At 42.9% G+C, this 21,932-nt stretch overlaps 1 protein-coding gene across 6 annotated transcripts in view; it reads left to right on the top strand.

The window, feature by feature from the left end:
• Positions 1 to 342: 342 nt before the first annotated feature.
• Positions 343 to 21,932, top strand: part of LOC104008153 (putative protein FAM157A) — a 63,932-nt gene continuing 42,342 nt past the window's right edge. For 4 of the 6 annotated variants that reach the window (XR_010158745.1, XR_010158747.1, XR_010158746.1 and 1 more), the window contains exons 1-3: positions 345 to 567; positions 4,300 to 4,846; positions 14,281 to 14,476. Coding sequence is in view for 1 of the 6 variants with exons in the window: in XM_063815129.1 (XP_063671199.1) it covers positions 4,820 to 4,846; positions 14,281 to 14,476 (223 nt within the window). In the remaining 5 variants the exon portion in view is untranslated. Of the gene's footprint in view, positions 568 to 4,299; positions 4,847 to 14,280; positions 14,477 to 21,932 lie in introns of all 6 variants that reach the window. The other 2 variants (XM_063815129.1, XR_010158744.1) reach the window with 2 other exon arrangements.

Genomic DNA, 21,932 nt, shown 5'->3' with positions numbered 1-21,932 from the left:
ATCCAGAGAGCTTCCCACATGACAGTCTGTGAGCAAGGGACTTCGCCTCCCTGGATGGTGGTTTTCTTTTATGTAAAAGATGTGATCGTAGTCTCTATTTCTCAAGGGTGCTGTGAGAAACACACAGAATAAGGCCACGTGAAAGTGTGTGGCAGGTAGCGGATGCTCAGTAACGTGAAGCCTGCCCTTCCCGTAGCCTTTCTCTTCCTCCACTGGGTCTAGACTTCACATTGTCCCATGGTTCGAGATCCTTGGTTCATCCCGAGTCTTATCATCATCCCAGAAGCTTGGAGGGAGCTCCTGGGGAAATCCAGCTTCACAGTCCCACACTGATCACTTCCCCTGGGCATGGCCTGGTAAATGCAGCTCAGATCCGCTCCCCAGGCAAGTCAAGGAAGTTGCTGCCCAGAAACCAAGTGAGGACATTTACAAGAACCGGCAGCAGCAGCAGCAGCAGAAACTGGATTTGCTTTTTCACCAGAGGATCCAGATTTCCCTGTGGCCTCGCAAACAAAAAAGAAGGAAGACGGAGCAGCACAGTCATCCCTTTGTGAAAAAGGCATTCAGGTAACTGAGTGACTCAGCAAGCCTGGGTCTTGGGGAAATTACGAATACCTGGTTGAAGGGCAGTCCTCAGGCAGAGCCCCTGAGACCTGTTGAACTCTAGAGTGTGGGAGCAGAGGAGATTCATGGCCTGCCCAGGGGCAGTGTCCACAGGGGCAGAGTGACCCCAGGACTCGCCCTGGCTCAGTTAAGGACTCCCCTCAGAATCTGCAGAGGTGCAAGGCAGGGTGCAGCTCTGCCTGGACTGAGCTGGAAATGCAGCCATGTGGCTGAAGTGGCCACTTCCTGCTTTCTGTAAAGCAGCCACGCGGACCTGTGAACAGGTAAGACCCTTACTCTTGATTACTGAAGAACTAGAACCCAGGCTCCTTTGACCTTCTCTCCAAAAACCCAGATGACACGAGGACCCTCTCCCAGCTGAAGGGGCAGATTCATGCTTTAGAGTGTGGGGAGTCAGCGTGGGGGCACGTGAGTGTTTAGCTTAGGTGTGGGCCTCACAAAAGAGTCAAAACAAGTCAGCCAGGACTCCAGCAGCCTTCATTGTGTGAGAGATGCCAGCACTGTGGCCACAGCCTGACAGCTGCGCAGGCCACATAATGTGTGGGGCCGAGTGGAAAACGTGGGTTTTTTGTTGTTGTTGTTGTTCAAAATCATGAGCTTCCAGGGGCGGCAGCAGAACTTTAAACTACTCTGGGGCCCTTCTGAGCACAGGACTTGGTATGACTGCACAGGGATACCTGGCAGGCCAGGTGCAGGGACAGAGCGGTCTGCCCAGAGGCCAGCAGGTCCCCAGTCAGTGTCTGGCACCAGCTCCCTTCATGACCTGGGCTGGCTCAGTTCCACGGGACTCCCAAGGCTGGACGCTTCCCCGGAACATCATCCTCAGGGATTTTCCAACAGGAGCAGCCTCTGGCTTCAGATCTGTCCTTGTCTGACTCATAAATTATCACTCAGACTGAGAAAATTAACACTCAGTGATTCCTGAAAGGGTGCCCAGTGCAATAGATAATTTTCAAAGTGAGTTCATCGGGGGATTTAATAGCCAGGCAATGTCCATTAAAACAGCGACAAACATGGGGAGAAAAGGAAAAGTTCCGACTGGAAACTCATGCTGGCTTGACAGTTGTTCTCAGGGAGCAGAACAGAAGTGGGCATTTTCATTCTGGTTACACCATCAGCGATACCTCCACGGAGCCTCTCAGCTGGTTCCTCCTGGGTCTGGGCCACAGGCCTCCCAGTATTGCCGGTCTCGGAAGACATCTGTGGGCAGGTTCTGTAGAGGGAATCTGAGGCTGTGTGGGATGAGCTGCAGGACCCCACGTGGGGAAAGGCAGGAGGCAGCACCAGCTCCTTCACCAGGACCTGAGGGTACTGTGGCTCATCAGGGGCCATCGAGGACATGGAGACCCTGCACAGTGTTTGAGGAGTCCTGCTACATCAGTTTATTCTGGTTTAGGTGGTTGAGGGGAGACTCAGTGAAGCCTTGGGGGTTCAGGGCTACGCTGCCAGCCTCTGGGACAGCAGCCCCAGTGTCCCCCGACCCAGGCCTTGCTCCTCCCTGCTGATGAACGGCCACTCTGCTCCTAGAGGCACACCTGTCCCGAAGACACCCGGTTCTCATGCTCTTCTCTGCAGCACCTGAATTGGGCATTCCTGGGTAAAGCAGTTTAAGTTACTTTCACTTTTATCCACCTTGTTTCCATTATTTCAACCATGCATGTCCCTTGTGTATGTAGAATAAAGGTGTCTAAGAATAAAGGTCCATGATTTAAAGTTTTTTCCTCTTCTTTCCCTGTCCTGACCACCTGATCATAAACTTGTAGAAATAAAGTGGATCTCATGTTGTGTATCTTTCGATGCATCTAGAGAGATGGTTATATTCATATAAATAAACGGGCACATCCAGCACATTATTTCTAGTTGTCGTCTGCTAATAAGTTTACATCTGGTAAATGCCAGTGTTTCATTAAATGGCTGCATTGCACATGAGTCAATCTGTGTGACAAAGAATATGGCAGGTTTTGTACAGCCTTTGTAAAGACATTCTTCAATGCTGCCTTTTAAAATAGAAATGTTAAATCCTGTAACTAATCAACCTATGCCTTGTTAGAGGGCTGACATTTTCAATAATTCCTTTACAAAGGGTAGTGAGATGCATCAGATCCCCCAGTGGCCCCCAAGTAGGGACAGTGACAGTCAGCAGTTCTTTACGGACCTCTGCTCCATGGCAGGTTCTCCGCCGGCCCTGGCTGCGGGCGGCCATCATCTAACAAGATGCTTCGGTCCATGGGTGGAGGACAAAGGCCTATGAGCTTGGGGAGCGAGTTCTTTCGTCTCCTACATGACCTTCATCTGCTCGCGTTTCCCACGAAGTGCATCTGGGTTGGAAGGAGATGGTGGTTTCCCACGGAAGTCTGGTCCCTAAGTGACGCCTCTGCTGCCTACATCAGAATCTCCCAGGCTTGCTCCACAATGGTCCCGTCACGTGGTGCAGACTCAGGCGCGGTCTTGTGTGTGCAGAGGCAGGCTTGGTCTTGTGTGCTCTTGATCATGCACCTAGTCACATCTGTTCTACAGTGTTGCATTCTTCTAATTTCCATGCACATCTTTGTATAGGCGTGTTCCCATTGTTCCCATGTCAATAAGTGGTGTGCAAGGTTCCAGAGTGCGCCAGTATTTCTTTAGTCGGTGTCATGCTGTTGGATATTCAGGTTTTTTAACCTAGTGTAAATAACATTCACATTTCTAAAAACCAGAAGAGTGTTTGTGATTAAGATATCATCTTAGTGGATATTAAATTGCTGCATCTGATTTCATTTCTCTTTCCCAAATAGTCAGTTGTGTGGGCTAGTCTCATTCTGAAACTGCACACTCCCATCCCAGAGGTAGAAAGCGAGTCCTGCCTGCATTTCACGGAGCATGTGATTATGGAGGTGTCCAGTTCCAGCAAACAGACCCCACATTCTTTTCCTTCAGTGACTCAGACGCAATATGTGGACAGTCCCAGACAGTATCGCTCCCTCACGTTCATTAACCTCCAGAGATTAAACATCACCTGATACACAGAACTGTGGGCTCCCCGTTTGGCTAAGCATCAGGTGCAGCCAGGTTCTTACCTAGGTGCACGTGACAAGGTGCTGCCAGATGCCACCAGCGCAGACAGTCAGTGAGCCCACCTCATCAGAGGGCACATGAGATCCCCAAATGAGAAAGAACTCTAAGGAGCCAAAATCTGCCAAGATGGGTACATTAAAGCTTGCAACTTTGCACGTGAGTGCACCCTCAGACTCAGCCAGTTTATTCTCCTTTGCAGTCCATTCTGAAAAGTCCAGCCAGATGATGGCTAAAGAGGAGAGAATGGAAGGTGGAAGGCGGTTGCTGCTTGCAGAAGAGGCACGCTGGCAGCATTGGCAGGGAGGAAGAGACTGGAAACTGAGTAGCAGATCCGAGAAACCAAAATGCTCAGCAAATGAGGGCAGGTGGCATGGAGCTACTTCCCTGGGTCCAAGAGCCTAATTACGTTATTGTTCCATGAGTTCATGGCCTGCGGTCATCAGGGAAAATAAAACACTGACTGGGGGTCGGTCTTTTCTGTTTAGAGGAGGCTCCCTGAAACCTCCCCCTCCCGGGTTCAAGCGATTCTCTTGCCTCAGCCTCCCGAGTAACTGGAACTATAGGCGCCGCCACCACTCCCGGCTAATTTTTTTTTGTTTTTTTTTTTTTGTTTTTTTGTAGAGACGGGGTTTCACCGTGTTAGCCAGGATGGTCTCGATCTGCTGACCTCGCGATCCGCCCGCCTCGACCTCCCAAAGTGCTGGGATTACAGGCGTGAGCCACCGCGCCCGGCCTCAGCTGGTTTTTCAAAAGCCATGGCGTGTAATTGTCAGAACAGTGAACTTCGGAGATTCACCGGAGGGGCGAGGCCACAGCTCGACCGCGAGCACCTGAGCATCCTGCACCGCCTGCGACGGCCGTCAGGGGGCGCGATGCCGCCTCACAGAACCTCAAGAGGCGCCCGGGTTCCGGCACAGACGCCCTGCGGCTCCAGGGGGCGGAGCCGAGCCGCCTCCTCAGGACCTACGCAGGAGACGCCTCCATCCCTACAGGGACACCTGAGAGGACCCAGCCTCCTCCTCCTCAGGACCCACTCGGGAGACGCCGCTGGCTCTATAGGAACACCTGGGGACCGTGGCCAGGGACGACCCAGCCTCCTTCTCCTCAGCTCCTCAGGAACGACTGGGGAAGCTGTGGCTTCATGGTCCCCGAGGCTGCCCGAGGAAAGGTGAGGAAAAAGCTTTCTGTCCCGGCTCAGTGTTGAGGAGGCCGCGCTGCCTCGCGCTCCACTTTCTCAAGTTGTATTTATTTTATTTTACAAAGTGGCCCATCATTAAGTGGCTTTGTTATTCATTATTACAGCATACCTGAGTTGTTTCATTTTTTAATTTTTGACCAATTTGGGTTTGTTTGGGGTGGATCTGGGACAGAGAAGGGAGACACCCTGAGGGCAACATGGAGAGCCCCAGGGAGACGCGCACCCCACGACTTGCTTTTATTTGCGTTCCAGTGGCTCGTTTTTCTTAGAGTGTTAAAGTACTTGAAAAATATTGAAGAGCAGATGTAGATGTGAGTTTTCACAACCGTATTTTCAGTGTAAATACTGGACTTTGTCTGTTAAAAGGATTTTAGGTAAAATAAATTTAAGCGGAGTTTATTTCAGCAAAGGAATGGTTCATGAATCACGCAGGAAGCACCAGAACGGAAATCGGCTTGGGGCTTTGAGCTCTTAGGGTGGCCCCTAAGTGAGGCTCCTCAGTGGCTCCAGCTAGGCGACCACCTGTTGTGGGGATGGTTCCCTCAGCGTCCCTAGTCATACAGCCAACTGGCTGCTGAGCTTTTTGGCATTGACTGTGGTTGGTTTGTTAATTTTTTTAAGTCAGTTCAAATGCCTCCAAGTTCGGTTTCTGTTTGCTTAGGGAAGGCCTCAGGCTAACCCCCGCCTTATTTGCTTTAACATGTCAAAACCATAATTTATTTTTCATTTTACTTTCCTGGCATTAATAGAAGTAAATTCACATTTGTGTGTTATTCAGAAAGTCGGTTTAATTGGCAACCTATTTGTGATGGTGCATAAAATAATGTTTTTTAATCATTGGCATCTTAGATTAGATGAACTATGTTAACTCTCTTAAGCTTTGTTATTAACCCATAACAAGAGTTAAGTTTCTTTTTTTCTCCTAGGCTTTGACCATTTAAAGTACACTCAGGCATCTCGTAACGATGTTATACTTTCTGAGAAATCTATCCTTAGGTGATTTCATCTTTGTGTGAACACTGTAGAGTGTCCTTATAAAACTTAAATGGTGTAGCCCACCCCACACCTAAGTTACATAGTATAGCCTATTGCTCCCAGGCTACGAACCTGTACAGCATGTCTCTGTACTGAATGCTGCAGTCAACTATAACACCATGGTGATTGTAGATTGTGATCCCAGAATATCTGAGACAGGTCTTAGTCAATTTAGAAAGCTTATTTTGCCAAGATTAAGGACACACCCTTGACACAGCCTCAGGAGGTCCTGACGACATGTGTCCAAGGTGGCCAGGGTAGAGCTTGCTTTTGTACATTTTAGGGATAGATGAGACGTGTAAGATATACAGTCATTTGGCCCAGTAAGGCGGGACAACTGGAAGCAGGAAGTGGGGGTGCTTCCAGGTCAGAAGTAGGTTGGAGACAAAAGGTTGCATTCTTTTGAATCCTTGATCAGCCTTCCACTGAATACACGATTTAGTCTGGCTCAATGAATCTGCATTTTTACATAAATAATAGGGCAGAGGAAGCAATCAGATATGCATCTGTCTCAGGTGAGGGATGACTTTGAGTGCTGTCTGTCCTTTGTCCAAAAGGAAATTCTTTGTGGGCAAATTGTGAGTGAGGTATGTAGCTTTTTATCTTTGTAGCTATCTTAGTTAGGAATAGAATGAGGGCAGGTTTGCCTGACATAGCTCCCAGCTTGACTTTTCCCTTGGCTTAGTGATTTGGGGGTCCTGAGATTTATTTTCCTTTCATGGTATCAAAACAGAGAAAAGGTAATGCTTTGAGCCATGAGCTTATGACAAGATGGCTAGGAAGGAATTTTTCAGCTCCATTTTTATCTCATGGGACCACCATCATATGTATGCAATGCATGAGTGTAAAATCACCATTTAGTTAAGTCAGCTTACACTAAGCTATGGACCCAGATGGTCCTGGGGCCTTTTTCCACTGGGAGATCTTTAAGGACCTTTCTTAGCTTTTCTATGCTAATTGGTATATTCATAGTTGCCTTATTTCAGTGCCCATTTTGTTAATGTGTATTTTTACTAGGAAATCACCCATTTTTTCTAGGTTTCCAGTTTGATGCAATTATTTGACTTTTAATTTCTCCTCTGTTTTTAGTTTTGTACATAATTTTCCTATCAACTTTTGCACTCTTTTTTCCATCAACAATATTTTTAAAAAATACTTTTTAGCTTTTTTTGAAGAATTGTTATGTTTGACAATTTTTTATGACCTAATCATGACCGTAAATTATTTTTGATTAATTTCAGCTTAATGTCTTTTGTAGGGCACAACTGTTAAAATACAAAATTACAACAAATGTGGGTTTGCAGATCTTAATTGGCTTTTTTTTTGTGGTTCTAGAATCAGGCAGCAGTCCAGACCAAAAATGGTTCAGAATGATCTGCCACACAATATGTGCAGGTTAAATTTATAGCCAGAGAAAAAAAGTGACATACAGAAAACAGAAGTGAGGTATAGAGGTGGCTGGATTGGTTACAGACCTGGTTACAGCCCGGATTTGCCTTCTTGGAACTTGTTTTGAACAGCTGGCTGCCGGCCATTGACTGACACTCGGCTGATGTGATTGGCTGAACCGCCGCTATTTGTTACAATGATACATTCCCAAGTCAGGTTTTCAGTTTGTTTCTATAGTAAATTAGGTTGCGATTCTTCTTCTTCTTCTTCTTCTTTTTTTTTTTTAGGCGGAGTCTCGCTCTGGAGTGCAGTGGCGCGATCTCAGCTCACAGCAAGCTCCGCCTCCCGGGTTCATGCCATTCTCCTGTCCCGGCCTCCCGAGTAGCTGGGACTGCAGGCTGCCGCCACCAAGTCCCGCTAATTTTTTTGTATTTTTTTTTTTAGTAGAGACTGGGTTTCACCTTGTAAGCCATGATGGTCTCGATTTCCTGACCTCATGAGCCACCCGTCTCGGCCTCCCAAAGTGCCGGGATTACAGGCGTGAACCACGGTGCCCGGCCGCGACTCTTTACAAGGACTCCTTGGGAGGCTTCTAAAGCCCAAATGTTGTTTGATGTAAGAATTCCTCCCTTTTGGTCAGCCTCTCAATTTTGAGATATTGATCAAAACTTTGGGCATTGGTGTCGCTCTTTGTTATCGTTGTAAGTTGAGTTATTAGGACTTATTTGCTTTCAGTGTGGCATTTTCAAGTTTTATTTGGTCTCAGTGCCCTCTGGGCAATAGCAGAACACTGTGTTGTGTAAGGCGGAAATAGAGCAATAGAAAATAACAACTGATTTGTTAATATCAGATTACTTCAAGTTACTTGTTTTGGTAAGAATTAAAGCAGAGGGGACTTCTTTATGCTGACTCAGGTAGACTGGAGTCTCTTCAGGGAAAAAGGGAGCTCTTTTGGGATCTATCTGCTTCCTTAAAGTTTCAGCTTCGTTGTGTGTCATTCAGCGTGAGTGTCTCCATTCTGGTTTTGCCTGCTCAGTGTGGCCTAATGCAGGAGTTGTGACCAAAACAATGACCTCCCGTAATTTGTTCAACAGTTCTCCCCTTTTGGTTAGGTTCCTACCTAGGTGAGGGTGTGACTAAAAACTTAGGGCATTAGCACTATTCTCAGTAACTATCATTTTAGGTTTCCGGTCTCAACACATCATTTAAGAAGTCAGTAAAGCTTTCTTCTATTGTGACAGCATATTTAATACTGAGAAGGAAAAGAAAATTTTTATCTTGCAAATGTGAGCTTCCTCTAAATTATCAGGTCCAGAGAGACGTGGGAATGAGGCAGCAGTCACGTCCCATTTCCCGCTTAGCTAAATAATCATATCTTGAAGCTGCTTGCTATGTAGACTAGACTGACTGTCATCAGCTATAGATTAACCTAAGAGTGTCTTTGAATATTTTTTCCAGTGGCAAATATTTGCTTCTGTTGTATCGTAGCTGAAAGAAATGCTGGGAAACAAAATAAAGGCAAGCATTCATTAGAATAAGTGATCCAGTCACAAGGAATCAATTTGAACTTTTTTTTTTTTTTTCACAAAGTCATACTTTGAAAACATCCAGCCGCAAATTGAAATAGTCTCCAAAATGTGAATTTTTTTACCTGGTTCTAAGATGGCTAGCTTTCTTAGAGAGTGAACTACACCATAAGAAAAATGATACGACCATGTTTACACATATATGTTATCTTAACATAAAACATGTAAAAGGGGCATTTCTTTGAAAGTATGTATTAGTCTGTATAATTTACTTTGCAGTATCATGAATGCTCTTATTTTTAAAAGTAGGAGTAGTTACTGCCGATTACTAATTTTTAGTAGAAATAATTTAGCAGATATCTGAAAAAATTACAATTTTTAAATAGAGGTTTTATTTTAAATTAGTTTTAGATTCATACAGAAATTGGAAAGAAAATGCAGATTTCCCATGTAGACGCAACCTAGTTTCCCCTCTTTTTAACATATCAACATGTATCAGATAGGTTTAACATCTTTTTTTTTTTTTTTTTTTTCAGACAGAGTCTCAACCAGGCTGGAGTGCAGTGGCGTGATCTCGGCTCACTGCAACCTCCGCCTCCCAGGTTCAAGCGATTCTCCTGCCTCAGCCTCCTGAGTAGCTGGTATTACAGGCGCCTGCCATCACGCCCGGCTAATTTTTGTATTTTTAGTAGAGATGAGGTTTCACCACGTTGGCCAGGCTGGTCTTGAACTCCTGATCTTAGGTGATCCGCCCGCCTCAGCCTCCCAAAGTGCTGGGATTACAGGCATGAGCCACCACTCCTGACCAACATCTTATATCATTTCTTGTCATAGTTAATGACTGGATATTACTATATTATTAAATAAGCTCACATCTTATTTGGTTTCCCTTAGTTCTGCCTTTTTCTCTCCCAGGATCCTATCTAGGATCCCATAGGACATTTAGTCATCATGTCAGGCTCTTCTTGGCTGTGGCAGTCTCTCAGACTTTACTTCTGAGGACCTGGAACAGTGTTAGAAGGATTGGTCAGGTATTGTGTAGAATGTCCTCCATTGTGGTTTGCTTGGGGTTTTTCTCATAATCAGCCTGGGTTTAGGGGTTTGGGGGAAGCAGAGCAGATGTGTAGTGTGTCCGCAAAAAGAGTCAAAGACTGTAAAATATTTGAAGAGATGTATTCTGAGCCAAATATGAGTGACCATGGCCCATGACACAGCCCTCAGGAGACCCTGAGAACATGTGCCCAAGGTCGTTGGGGTGCAGGTTGGTTCTATACATTTTAGGGAGATAGGAGACATCAATCAAGTGTATTTAAGATATATATTGGTTCGGTCCAGAAAGGTGGGACAACCCAAAGGATTAGGGTGGGGTGGGGCTTCCAGGTTATAGGTACATTTAAAATTTTTCTGATTGGCAGTTTGTTGAAAGACTTACTATCAATAGAAAGGAGTGTCTGGGTTATGATAAGGGGTTATGGAGACCAAGGTTTTATCATGGAGATGAAGCTTCCAGGTAGCAGGCTTCAGAGAGAATAGATTGTAAATGTTTCTTATCAGATTTAAGGTCGTGTTGATGTTAAATGCTGATTGGCTTTTCCTGAATTCCAAAAGGGAGGAGGGCATACTGAGGCATGTCTGACCACCTCTTTCCCATCATAGCCTGAACCAGTCTTCCAGGTTAACTTTGGTGTCCCCTGGTGGAGAGGTGGTTGTGGGAAAGATCTTTGAATTTTATTTTTGGTTTGCAAGTGCTAGTCTAGTCACTTCATGCTCTCAAGATGTGTTATCACCATTAGTGTTAACTTTTATCATGTGGTTGAGGCAGTGTTTTCAGGTTTTTCACTGTGAAGTTACTTTTTTCCCATGTCTATATTGTATGTATGCTTTTGGAGGAAGTCATCATGCAGAGCTCATACTTAAGGAGTGGGGAGTTAGCCCCACCTCCTTGATGGCTGAGTGTCTATATCAGGTGTTTGGAATTCTTCTGTATAAGAGATTTCTATTCAGCCCATTTGCATATCTGTTTAATCATTTATTTATACCAGTATGTATCCACAGATAGTTACTTTAATCTTTTGGTTGTTATCTAATTCTACAGTATTTTGTTGCTCTTTGTTCATACCTGTGGCCATTGGTAGCTCTTTCCACTGGCTCCTTTTACATAATTTCATGTTTTTTTTATAATGTATTTCTGTTACTTCAAAAGTACCCTGGCTCATATATTTTCTGTCCCAGTCCTAGTTTCAGCTATTTCTTCTAATAGCCCTGATTTCTTTTGTTAGAGAATGGTATGAAAAACTTACATCTGGCCACTAAATGTGGTCATTGCATCATGACACTTACAGCTGACAGTGCAAAGAAATATATGTGTGTCTTCTAACTTATATGTACCCACTTAATTATAAAGGTTTCTATGTGGAACCATCTGTGTATATGTTAAGCTAAATGTGAGTTTATACTTATGTTGTATATATATATTCTGACTCATTATGACCGAGATCATTCTAGGCTTCCCTATTTTTTATCTGTAACTTCTCACTGTAATAGTGAGGAACCTGGCTCCTACTATCTATCTGCCATTTATTTCATCCCTTGTACCATTGGGAACAAGGAATTCATTCTTGATCAAGATTCCAGGTTGGGACTTAATAAGAAATATATGTTTGGTCTGTGTCTGCAGTTCCTGGTACAGAGCTCCTAAAACTATTACAATTTCCTGAACAGTAGGAGCATCTTGTGTTCTAATATTTGGTCTTTGGCCCGGGTTCCTGACGCAGAGTTCCTAAATCTCTTGGAATCTCCTGGATAATAGGAATGGCTTCTGTTCTAATAAGGACACTCTGTGGGTTCCTGGATGGTTTCAGGATGGGGATGGTCACCAGGAAGACCAAGCCATGATAAGAAGGTTGTAACTTTTAGCTTAACATGCAATCCTTTGAGGGTGTGAAGGGACTGGAAATTGAGTTAATAATCCGTCATGTCTCCATGATGAAGCTTCCATAAAAATTCCTAAAATATGGAATTTGGAAAGTTCCAGATCAAGGCTGACAGATTTGATGTCTAGTGAGGGCTCATCTATCATAGATAGTGCCTTCTAGCATGTCGTGACATGGCAGAATGGGGAAACGGGCTCCTAGATGCTTTTATAAGGGCACTGGTTTCATTCATGAGGACAGCACCCTCATGATCCGATCACCTCTCGGTTACCTCTGAATACCATCCCTTTGGGGATTACATTTCAAAATAGGAATTTGGGGTGGGGGTGTACACACATTGACCATAATAACTGGTAAACATAAGTAAGTATTTCCTAGTTCCATAAGCCATCATAGCAAATTGTCAAACCTGAAGAGGGGGTGTAGGAATGCCTAGTTTCTAGCCAAGTCATATAGAAGTTTGGGTAAACTGGGGATTCACTACTTGTGATTGGCATCTGAGGTTGTGGACAGTCTGGTGTTACTAAGCCCTTAACCTGTAGGGTGTATACTAACTCCAGGTAATCAGTGTCACAGTTGAATTACAGGATACCCAATTGTTTTCCAGAGAGTTGGAATATTGGTTGGTGTGGGAAACACCCACCACCCCCCACAATTTGCTGTTAAAAGTGGAGTGTTGATAGTATAGAAGAAAATCATGGTTATTTTTCTTTTTACAGATATAGTAGTTTCAAAATTAACTATTATCCCTATGGGAAATAACTTTATAGAGTCCACTGTTCGTGTATATAGTACGTTTTGTTTTTAGTCTATGGATTCTACTCATTTCCAGCTCAGCACCTTTGGCCCACCACTTGCAACATACATTGGTAATACAGTTAGATTCTTGGTTGCACTCTGTGTTTTGTCCTTAGATACTTCCACATCCTAAATAATTTAATTTGTGTAGATTGTGATTTGTTCTTTGTGCATTAAAATTCTGTGGGTTTTATCAAATGCATAGTGTCAGATATCCACTACTGAAGTAGCATACAGAATACTTCAAATCCCCACCCCAGACAGTCACTGATCTGACTATCATCTCTTTGGTTGTGCTTTTTCCAGAATGTTATATGAATGGAGTCATATAATGTATAGCATCTTCATACTGCCACCCTTTACTTAGCAACATAGATGCAAGATTCATTCATTTGTTTTCATGGATTGACAGTTCATTCCTTTCTGTTGGTGAATGGTATTCCATTGCATGGTTGTACTTCAAATTGATTATGCATTCAGCTATTGAAGAACGTTCTTGATTACTTCAAGTTTTGGCCATTATGAGTAGAGTGGCTTGTATATAATTACATGCTAGTTTTTGTTTGAACATAATTTTTCAAAGCAGCTGTCTAAACATACACAATTTAGGGGTGCATTTGTTGGATTGTAAGGTAAGACTTGTTTATCTTTGGGAAAAACTGTGAAACTATTTCCCAAAGTGGCTGTACCCATTCATGCATTCTGCCAGTAATGAATGGCCGTACCTATTGTTCTTCAACCTCCAGTTGTTACTGTTGAGCTTTTTTAAGAGTCCCACAGTTGTTCTAGGTGTGCAGTGATATCTCAGCATTATTTTAATTTGCAGTCTCCTAATGAGATATATTGAGCATCCTTTTGTGTGATTATGTGCTATCTGTATATTTTCTTTTTTTTTCTTTTTTCTTTTTTTTTAATTGAGATAGAGTCTCGTTCTGTCACTCAGGCTGGAGTGCAGTGGCGTGATCCTGGGTCACTGCAACCTCCACCTCCGATGTTCAAGCAATTCTCTTGCATCAGCCTCCCAAGTAGCTGGGATTACAGGCACTCACCACCATGCCTGGCTAATTTTTTTGTATTTTTAGTAGAGAGGGGGTATCACTATGTTGGCCAGGCTGATCTCAAATTCCTGACCTCAGGTGACTCACCCGCCTCAGCCTCCCAAAGTGCTGGGGTTATAGGCATGAGCCACCACACCTGGCCTGCTATGTATATATTTTATTTGGCTGGATGTCTGTTCAGATATTTACCCAGTTTTATTTGGGTTTTTAGTTTTCTTAGTGTTTGTTTGAAGAGTTGTTTGTGTATTTTCAATACAGTTTTTAAAATCACGTTTGTATTTTGTAAATATCTTCTCACAGTGTGTCTTGTCTTTTTGTTCTCTGAATAGGGTTTTTCATAGTAGAAAATTTAGTTTTATAAAGTCTGTTCTCAGTACTTTCACGAATTGGCACTTCATGCTGTGTGTTAAAACTCAACACAAGATCCAATGTCTCTTAGGTTTTCTTTTAGATTATTTATAGTTTTGCATTTGAAGTTGTAGTCTCTGGACTATTCTGAGTAGGTTTTTGTGTTTTAATTTGTGTATAGAGTCATTTCATTCTATATGGCTTCCAAATAATTCTTCCATCACCATTTATGGGAAGGGTATGGATATAGTGGCCTTTATTTCGGTTTGAATTTCCAAAATTATGAAACTGAATAAACTGAATATTGAATTTTATAGGTATTTCAGGACAGCCAGGAGGGGGCGCACATCCGCCGAGAAACTGTGAGCAAGACCGTCTGTGCTGAACCATGGCGCCACCAGAGGGCGCGCGATCCCGCCCCAACCAACTTCCCGCTGAGGTGCCAGAAGCATCGAGGAGCTTCAACTTCCTCAGGGCAGCACGAGGGTCATGTTAATTTGGTGTTCTTCATTGGTGAGTAAAAAGCTCCTGTCCACGGCCCTGAGTGCCAAGGAGTGAGTCTTTAGAGTACTTAGCAGAGGAAGAAATTAATCTAGAAAAATAAAACCCCCAAATCTCACTGTTTGGAGTATACCCTAGTATCATTGTCAACGTCCAAGACACAGTGGCTGCTAATATATATTCTTACAGTGGCCTCTAATATAATAATCACACTGTGCTCTACATTACTATGATATCCACACCGTGCCCTAACACCCATATAATATTAGCACCATGCCCTAACACTGATGTAATCCACACCATCGCTTCCAATACTAATGTAATAATATCCACACCATGCCCTATCACTGATATAGTCCACACCATCGCTACCAATACTAATGTAATAATATCCACACCATGCTCTAACACTGATCTAGTCCACACCATCGCTTCCAATACTAATGTAGTAATATCCACACCATGCCCTATCACTGATCTAATCCACACCATCGCTTCCAATACTAATGTAATAATATCCACACCATGCCCTATCGCTGATCTAGTCCACACCATCGCTACCAATACTAATGTAATAATATCCACACCATGCCCTATCACTGATCTAATCCACACCATCGCTTCCAATACTAATGTAGTAATATCCACACCATGCCCTATCATTGATCTAGTCCACACCATCGCTTCCAATACTAATGTAATAATATCCACACCATGCCTTATCACTGATCTAGTCCACACCATCGCTTCCAATACTAATGTAATAATATCCACACCATTCCCTAACACTGATGTAATCTACACCATCGCTTCCAATACTAATGTAATAATATCCACACCATGCCCTATCACTGATCTAGTCCACACCATCGCTTCCAATACTAATGTAATAATATCCACACCATGCCCTAACACTCATCTAATCCACACCATCGCTTCCAATACTAATGTAGTAATATACACACCATGCCCTAACACTCATCTAATCCACAACATCGCTTCCAATAATAATGTAGTAATATCCACACCATGCCCTAACACTCATCTAATCCACACCATCGCTTCCAATACTAATGTAGTAATATCCACACCATGCCCTATCACTGATCTAGTCCACACCATCGCTTCCAATACTAATGTAATAATATCCACACCATGCCCTATCACTGATCTAATCCACACCATCGCTTCCAATACTAATGTAGTAATATCCACACCATGCCCTATCACTGATCTAGTCCACACCATCGCTTCCAATACTAATGTAATAATATCCACACCATGCCTTATCACTGATCTAGTCCACACCATCGCTTCCAATACTAATGTAATAATATCCACACCATGCCCTAACACTGATGTAATCCACACCATCGCTTCCAATACTAATGTAATAAAATCCACACCATGCCCTAACACTCACGTAATCTACACCATCGCTTCCAATACTAATGTAATGATATGCACACCATGCGCTATCACTGACCTAGTCCACACCATCGCTTCCAATACTAATGTAATTATATACACACTATGCCCTATCACTGATCTAATCCACACCATCACTTCCAATACTAATGTAATAATATCCACACCATGCCCTAACACTGATCTAATCCACACGATCGCTTCCAATACTAAGGTAATAATAGCCACACCATGCCCTATCACTGATCTAGTCCACACCATCGCTTCCAATGCTAATGTAGTAATATCCACAACATGCCCTGTCACTGATCTAGTCCACACCATCGCTTCCAATACTAATGTAGTAATATCCACACCATGCCCTATCACTGATCTAGTCCACACCATCGCTTCCAATACTAATGTAGTAATATCCACACCATGCCCTATCACTGATCTAGTCCACATCGTCGCTTCCAATACTAATGTAATAATATCCACACCATGCCCTAACACTCATCTAATCCACACCATCGCTTCCAATACTAATGTAATAATATCCACACCATGCCCCATCACTGATCTAATCCACACCATCGCTTCCAATACTAATGTAATAATATCCACACCATGCCCTATCACTGATCTAATCCACACCATCGCTTCCAATACTAATGTAATAATATCCACACCATGCTCTAACACTGATCTAGTCCACACCATCGCTTCAAATACTAATGTAGTAATATACACACCGTGCCCTATCACTGATCTAGTCCACACCATCGCTTCCAATACTAATGTAATAATATCCACACCATGCCCTAGCACTGATCTAGTCCACACCATCGCTTCCAATACTAATGTAGTAATATCCACACCATGCCCTATCACTGATCTAGTCCACACCATCGCTTCCAATACTAATGTAGTAATATCCACACCATGCCCTATCTCTGATCTAGTCCACACCATTGCTTCCAATACTAATGTAATAATATCCAGACCATGCCCTATCACTGATCTGGTCCACACCATCGCTTCCAATACTAATGTAATAATATCCACACCATGCCCTATCACTGATCTAATCCACACCATCGCTTCCAATACTAATGTAATAATAACCACACCATGCCCTATCACTGATCTAATCCACACCATCGCTTCCAATACTAATGTAGTAATATCCACATCATGCCCTATCACTGATCTAATCCACACCATCGCTTCCAATACTAATGTAATAATATCCACACCATGCCCTAACACTGATGTAATCTACACCATCGCTTACAATACTAATGTAATAATATCCACACCATGCCCTATCACTGATCTAGTCCACACCATAGCTTCCAATACTAATGTAATAATATCCACACCATGCCCTATCACTGATCTAGTCCACACCATCGCTTCCAATACTAATGTAATAATATCCACACCATGCCCTATCACTGATCTAGTCCACACCATCGCTTCCAATACTAATGTAATAATATCCACACCATGCCCTAACACTCATCTAATCCACACCATCGCTTCCAATACTAATGTAGTAATATCCACACCATGCCCTAACACTCATCTAATCCACACCATCGCTTCCAATACTAATGTAGTAATATCCACATCATGCCCTATCACTGATCTAGTCCACACCATCGCTTCGAATACTAATGTAATAATATCCACACCATGCCCTATCACTGATCTAATCCACACCATCGCTTCCAATACTAATGTAGTAATATCCACACGATGCCTTATCACTGATCTAGTCCACACCATCGCTTCCAATACTAATGTAATAATATCCACACCATGCCCTATCACTGATCTAATCCACACCATCGCTTCCAATACTAATGTAATAATATCCACACCATGCCCTAACACTGATGTAATCTACACCATCGCTTCCAATACTAATGTAATAATATCCACACCATGCCCTATCACTGATCTAGTCCACACCATCGCTTCCAATACTAATGTAATAATATCCACACCATGCCCTATCACTGATCTAGTCCACACCATCGCTTCCAATACTAATGTAATAATATCCACACCATGGCCTAACACTCATCTAATCCACACCATCGTTTCCAATACTAATGTAGTAATATCCACACCATGCCCTAACACTCATCTAATCCAAACCATCGCTTCCAATACTAATGTAGTAATATCCACACCATGCCCTATCACTGATCTAGTCCACACCATCGCTTCCAATACTAATGTAATAATATCCACACCATGCGCTATCACTGATCTAATCCACACCATCGCTTCCAATACTAATGTAGTAATATCCACACCATGCCCTATCACTGATCTAGTCCACACCATCGCTTCCAATACTAATGTAATAATATCCACACCATGCCTTATCACTGATCTAGTCCACACCATCGCTTCCAATACTAATGTAATAATATCCACACCATGCCCTAACACTGATGTAATCCACACCATTGCTTCCAATACTAATGTAATAAAGTCCACACCATGCCCTAACACTGATGTAATCTACACCATCGCTTCCAATACTAATGTAATGATATGCACACCATGCGCTATCACTGACCTAGTCCACACCATCGCTTCCAATACTAATGTAATTATATACACACCATGCCCTATCACTGATCTAATCCACACCATCACTTCCAATACTAATGTAATAATATCCACACCATGCCCTAACACTGATCTAATCCACACGATCGCTTCCAATACTAAGGTAATAATATCCACACCATGCCCTATCACTGATCTAGTCCACACCATCGCTTCCAATGCTAATGTAGTAATATCCACAACATGCCCTGTCACTGAACTAGTCCACACCATCGCTTCCAATACTAATGTAGTAATATCCACACCATGCCCTATCACTGATCTAGTCCACACCATCGCTTCCAATACTAATGTAGTAATATCCACACCATGCCCTATCACTGATCTAGTCCACACCGTCGCTTCCAATACTAATGTAATAATATCCACACCATGCCCTAACACTCATCTAATCCACACCATCGCTTCCAATACTAGTGTAATAATATCCACACCATGCCCTATCACTCATCTAATCCACACCATCGCTTCCAATACTAGTGTAATAATATCCACACCATGCCCTATCACTGATCTAATCCACACCAACGCTTCCAATACTAATGTAATAATATCCACACCATGGCCTAACACTAATCTAATCCACACCATCGCTTCCAATACTAATGTAATAATATCCACACCATGCCCTGTCACGGATCTAATCCACACCATCGCTTCCAATACTAATGTAATAATATCCACACCATGGCCTAACAGTGATGAAGTCGACACCATCGCTTCCAATACTAATGAAATAATATACACACCATGCCCTAGCACTGATCTAGTCCACACCATCGCTTCCAATACTAATGTAGTAATATCCACACCATGCCCTATCACTGATCTAGTCCACACCATCGCTTCCAATACTAATGTAGTAATATCCACACCATGCCCTATCTCTGATCTAGTCCACACCATTGCTTCCAATACTAATGTAATAATATCCAGACCATGCCCTATCACTGATCTGGTCCACACCATCGCTTCCAATACTAATGTAATAATATCCACACCATGCCCTATCACTGATCTAATCCACACCATCGCTTCCAATACTAATGTAATAATAACCACACCATGCCCTATCACTGATCTAATCCACACCATCGCTTCCAATACTAATGTAGTAATATCCACATCATGCCCTATCACTGATCTAATCCACACCATCGCTTCCAATACTAATGTAATAATATCCACACCATGCCCTAACACTGATGTAATCTACACCATCGCTTACAATACTAATGTAATAATATCCACACCATGCCCTATCACTGATCTAGTCCACACCATAGCTTCCAATACTAATGTAATAATATCCACACCATGCCCTATCACTGATCTAGTCCACACCATCGCTTCCAATACTAATGTAATAATATCCACACCATGCCCTATCACTGATCTAGTCCACACCATCGCTTCCAATACTAATGTAATAATATCCACACCATGCCCTAACACTCATCTAATCCACACCATCGCTTCCAATACTAATGTAGTAATATCCACACCATGCCCTAACACTCATCTAATCCACACCATCGCTTCCAATACTAATGTAGTAATATCCACATCATGCCCTATCACTGATCTAGTCCACACCATCGCTTCGAATACTAATGTAATAATATCCACACCATGCCCTATCACTGATCTAATCCACACCATCGCTTCCAATACTAATGTAGTAATATCCACACGATGCCTTATCACTGATCTAGTCCACACCATCGCTTCCAATACTAATGTAATAATATCCACACCATGCCCTATCACTGATCTAATCCACACCATCGCTTCCAATACTAATGTAATAATATCCACACCATGCCCTAACACTGATGTAATCTACACCATCGCTTCCAATACTAATGTAATAATATCCACACCATGCCCTATCACTGATCTAGTCCACACCATCGCTTCCAATACTAATGTAATAATATCCACACCATGCCCTATCACTGATCTAGTCCACACCATCGCTTCCAATACTAATGTAATAATATCCACACCATGGCCTAACACTCATCTAATCCACACCATCGCTTCCAATACTAATGTAGTAATATCCACACCATGCCCTAACACTCATCTAATCCAAACCATCGCTTCCAATACTAATGTAGTAATATCCACACCATGCCCTATCACTGATCTAGTCCACACCATCGCTTCCAATACTAATGTAATAATATCCACACCATGCGCTATCACTGATCTAATCCACACCATCGCTTCCAATACTAATGTAGTAATATCCACACCATGCCCTATCACTGATCTAGTCCACACCATCGCTTCCAATACTAATGTAATAATATCCACACCATGCCTTATCACTGATCTAGTCCACACCATCGCTTCCAATACTAATGTAATAATATCCACACCATGCCCTAACACTGATGTAATCCACACCATTGCTTCCAATACTAATGTAATAAAGTCCACACCATGCCCTAACACTGATGTAATCTACACCATCGCTTCCAATACTAATGTAATGATATGCACACCATGCGCTATCACTGACCTAGTCCACACCATCGCTTCCAATACTAATGTAATTATATACACACCATGCCCTATCACTGATCTAATCCACACCATCACTTCCAATACTAATGTAATAATATCCACACCATGCCCTAACACTGATCTAATCCACACGATCGCTTCCAATACTAAGGTAATAATATCCACACCATGCCCTATCACTGATCTAGTCCACACCATCGCTTCCAATGCTAATGTAGTAATATCCACAACATGCCCTGTCACTGAACTAGTCCACACCATCGCTTCCAATACTAATGTAGTAATATCCACACCATGCCCTATCACTGATCTAGTCCACACCATCGCTTCCAATACTAATGTAGTAATATCCACACCATGCCCTATCACTGATCTAGTCCACACCGTCGCTTCCAATACTAATGTAATAATATCCACACCATGCCCTAACACTCATCTAATCCACACCATCGCTTCCAATACTAGTGTAATAATATCCACACCATGCCCTATCACTCATCTAATCCACACCATCGCTTCCAATACTAGTGTAATAATATCCACACCATGCCCTATCACTGATCTAATCCACACCAACGCTTCCAATACTAATGTAATAATATCCACACCATGGCCTAACACTAATCTAATCCACACCATCGCTTCCAATACTAATGTAATAATATCCACACCATGCCCTGTCACGGATCTAATCCACACCATCGCTTCCAATACTAATGTAATAATATCCACACCATGGCCTAACAGTGATGAAGTCGACACCATCGCTTCCAATACTAATGAAATAATATACACACCATGCCCTATCACTGATCTAATCCACACCATCGCTTCCAATACTAATGTAATAATATCCACACCATGCCCTAACACT

Source organism: Pan troglodytes, chromosome 6, assembly GCF_028858775.2.
Source record: "Pan troglodytes isolate AG18354 chromosome 6, NHGRI_mPanTro3-v2.0_pri, whole genome shotgun sequence".
NCBI classification, from domain to species: Eukaryota; Metazoa; Chordata; class Mammalia; order Primates; family Hominidae; genus Pan; species Pan troglodytes.
This window is presented reverse-complemented; position numbering and strand designations above follow the sequence as displayed.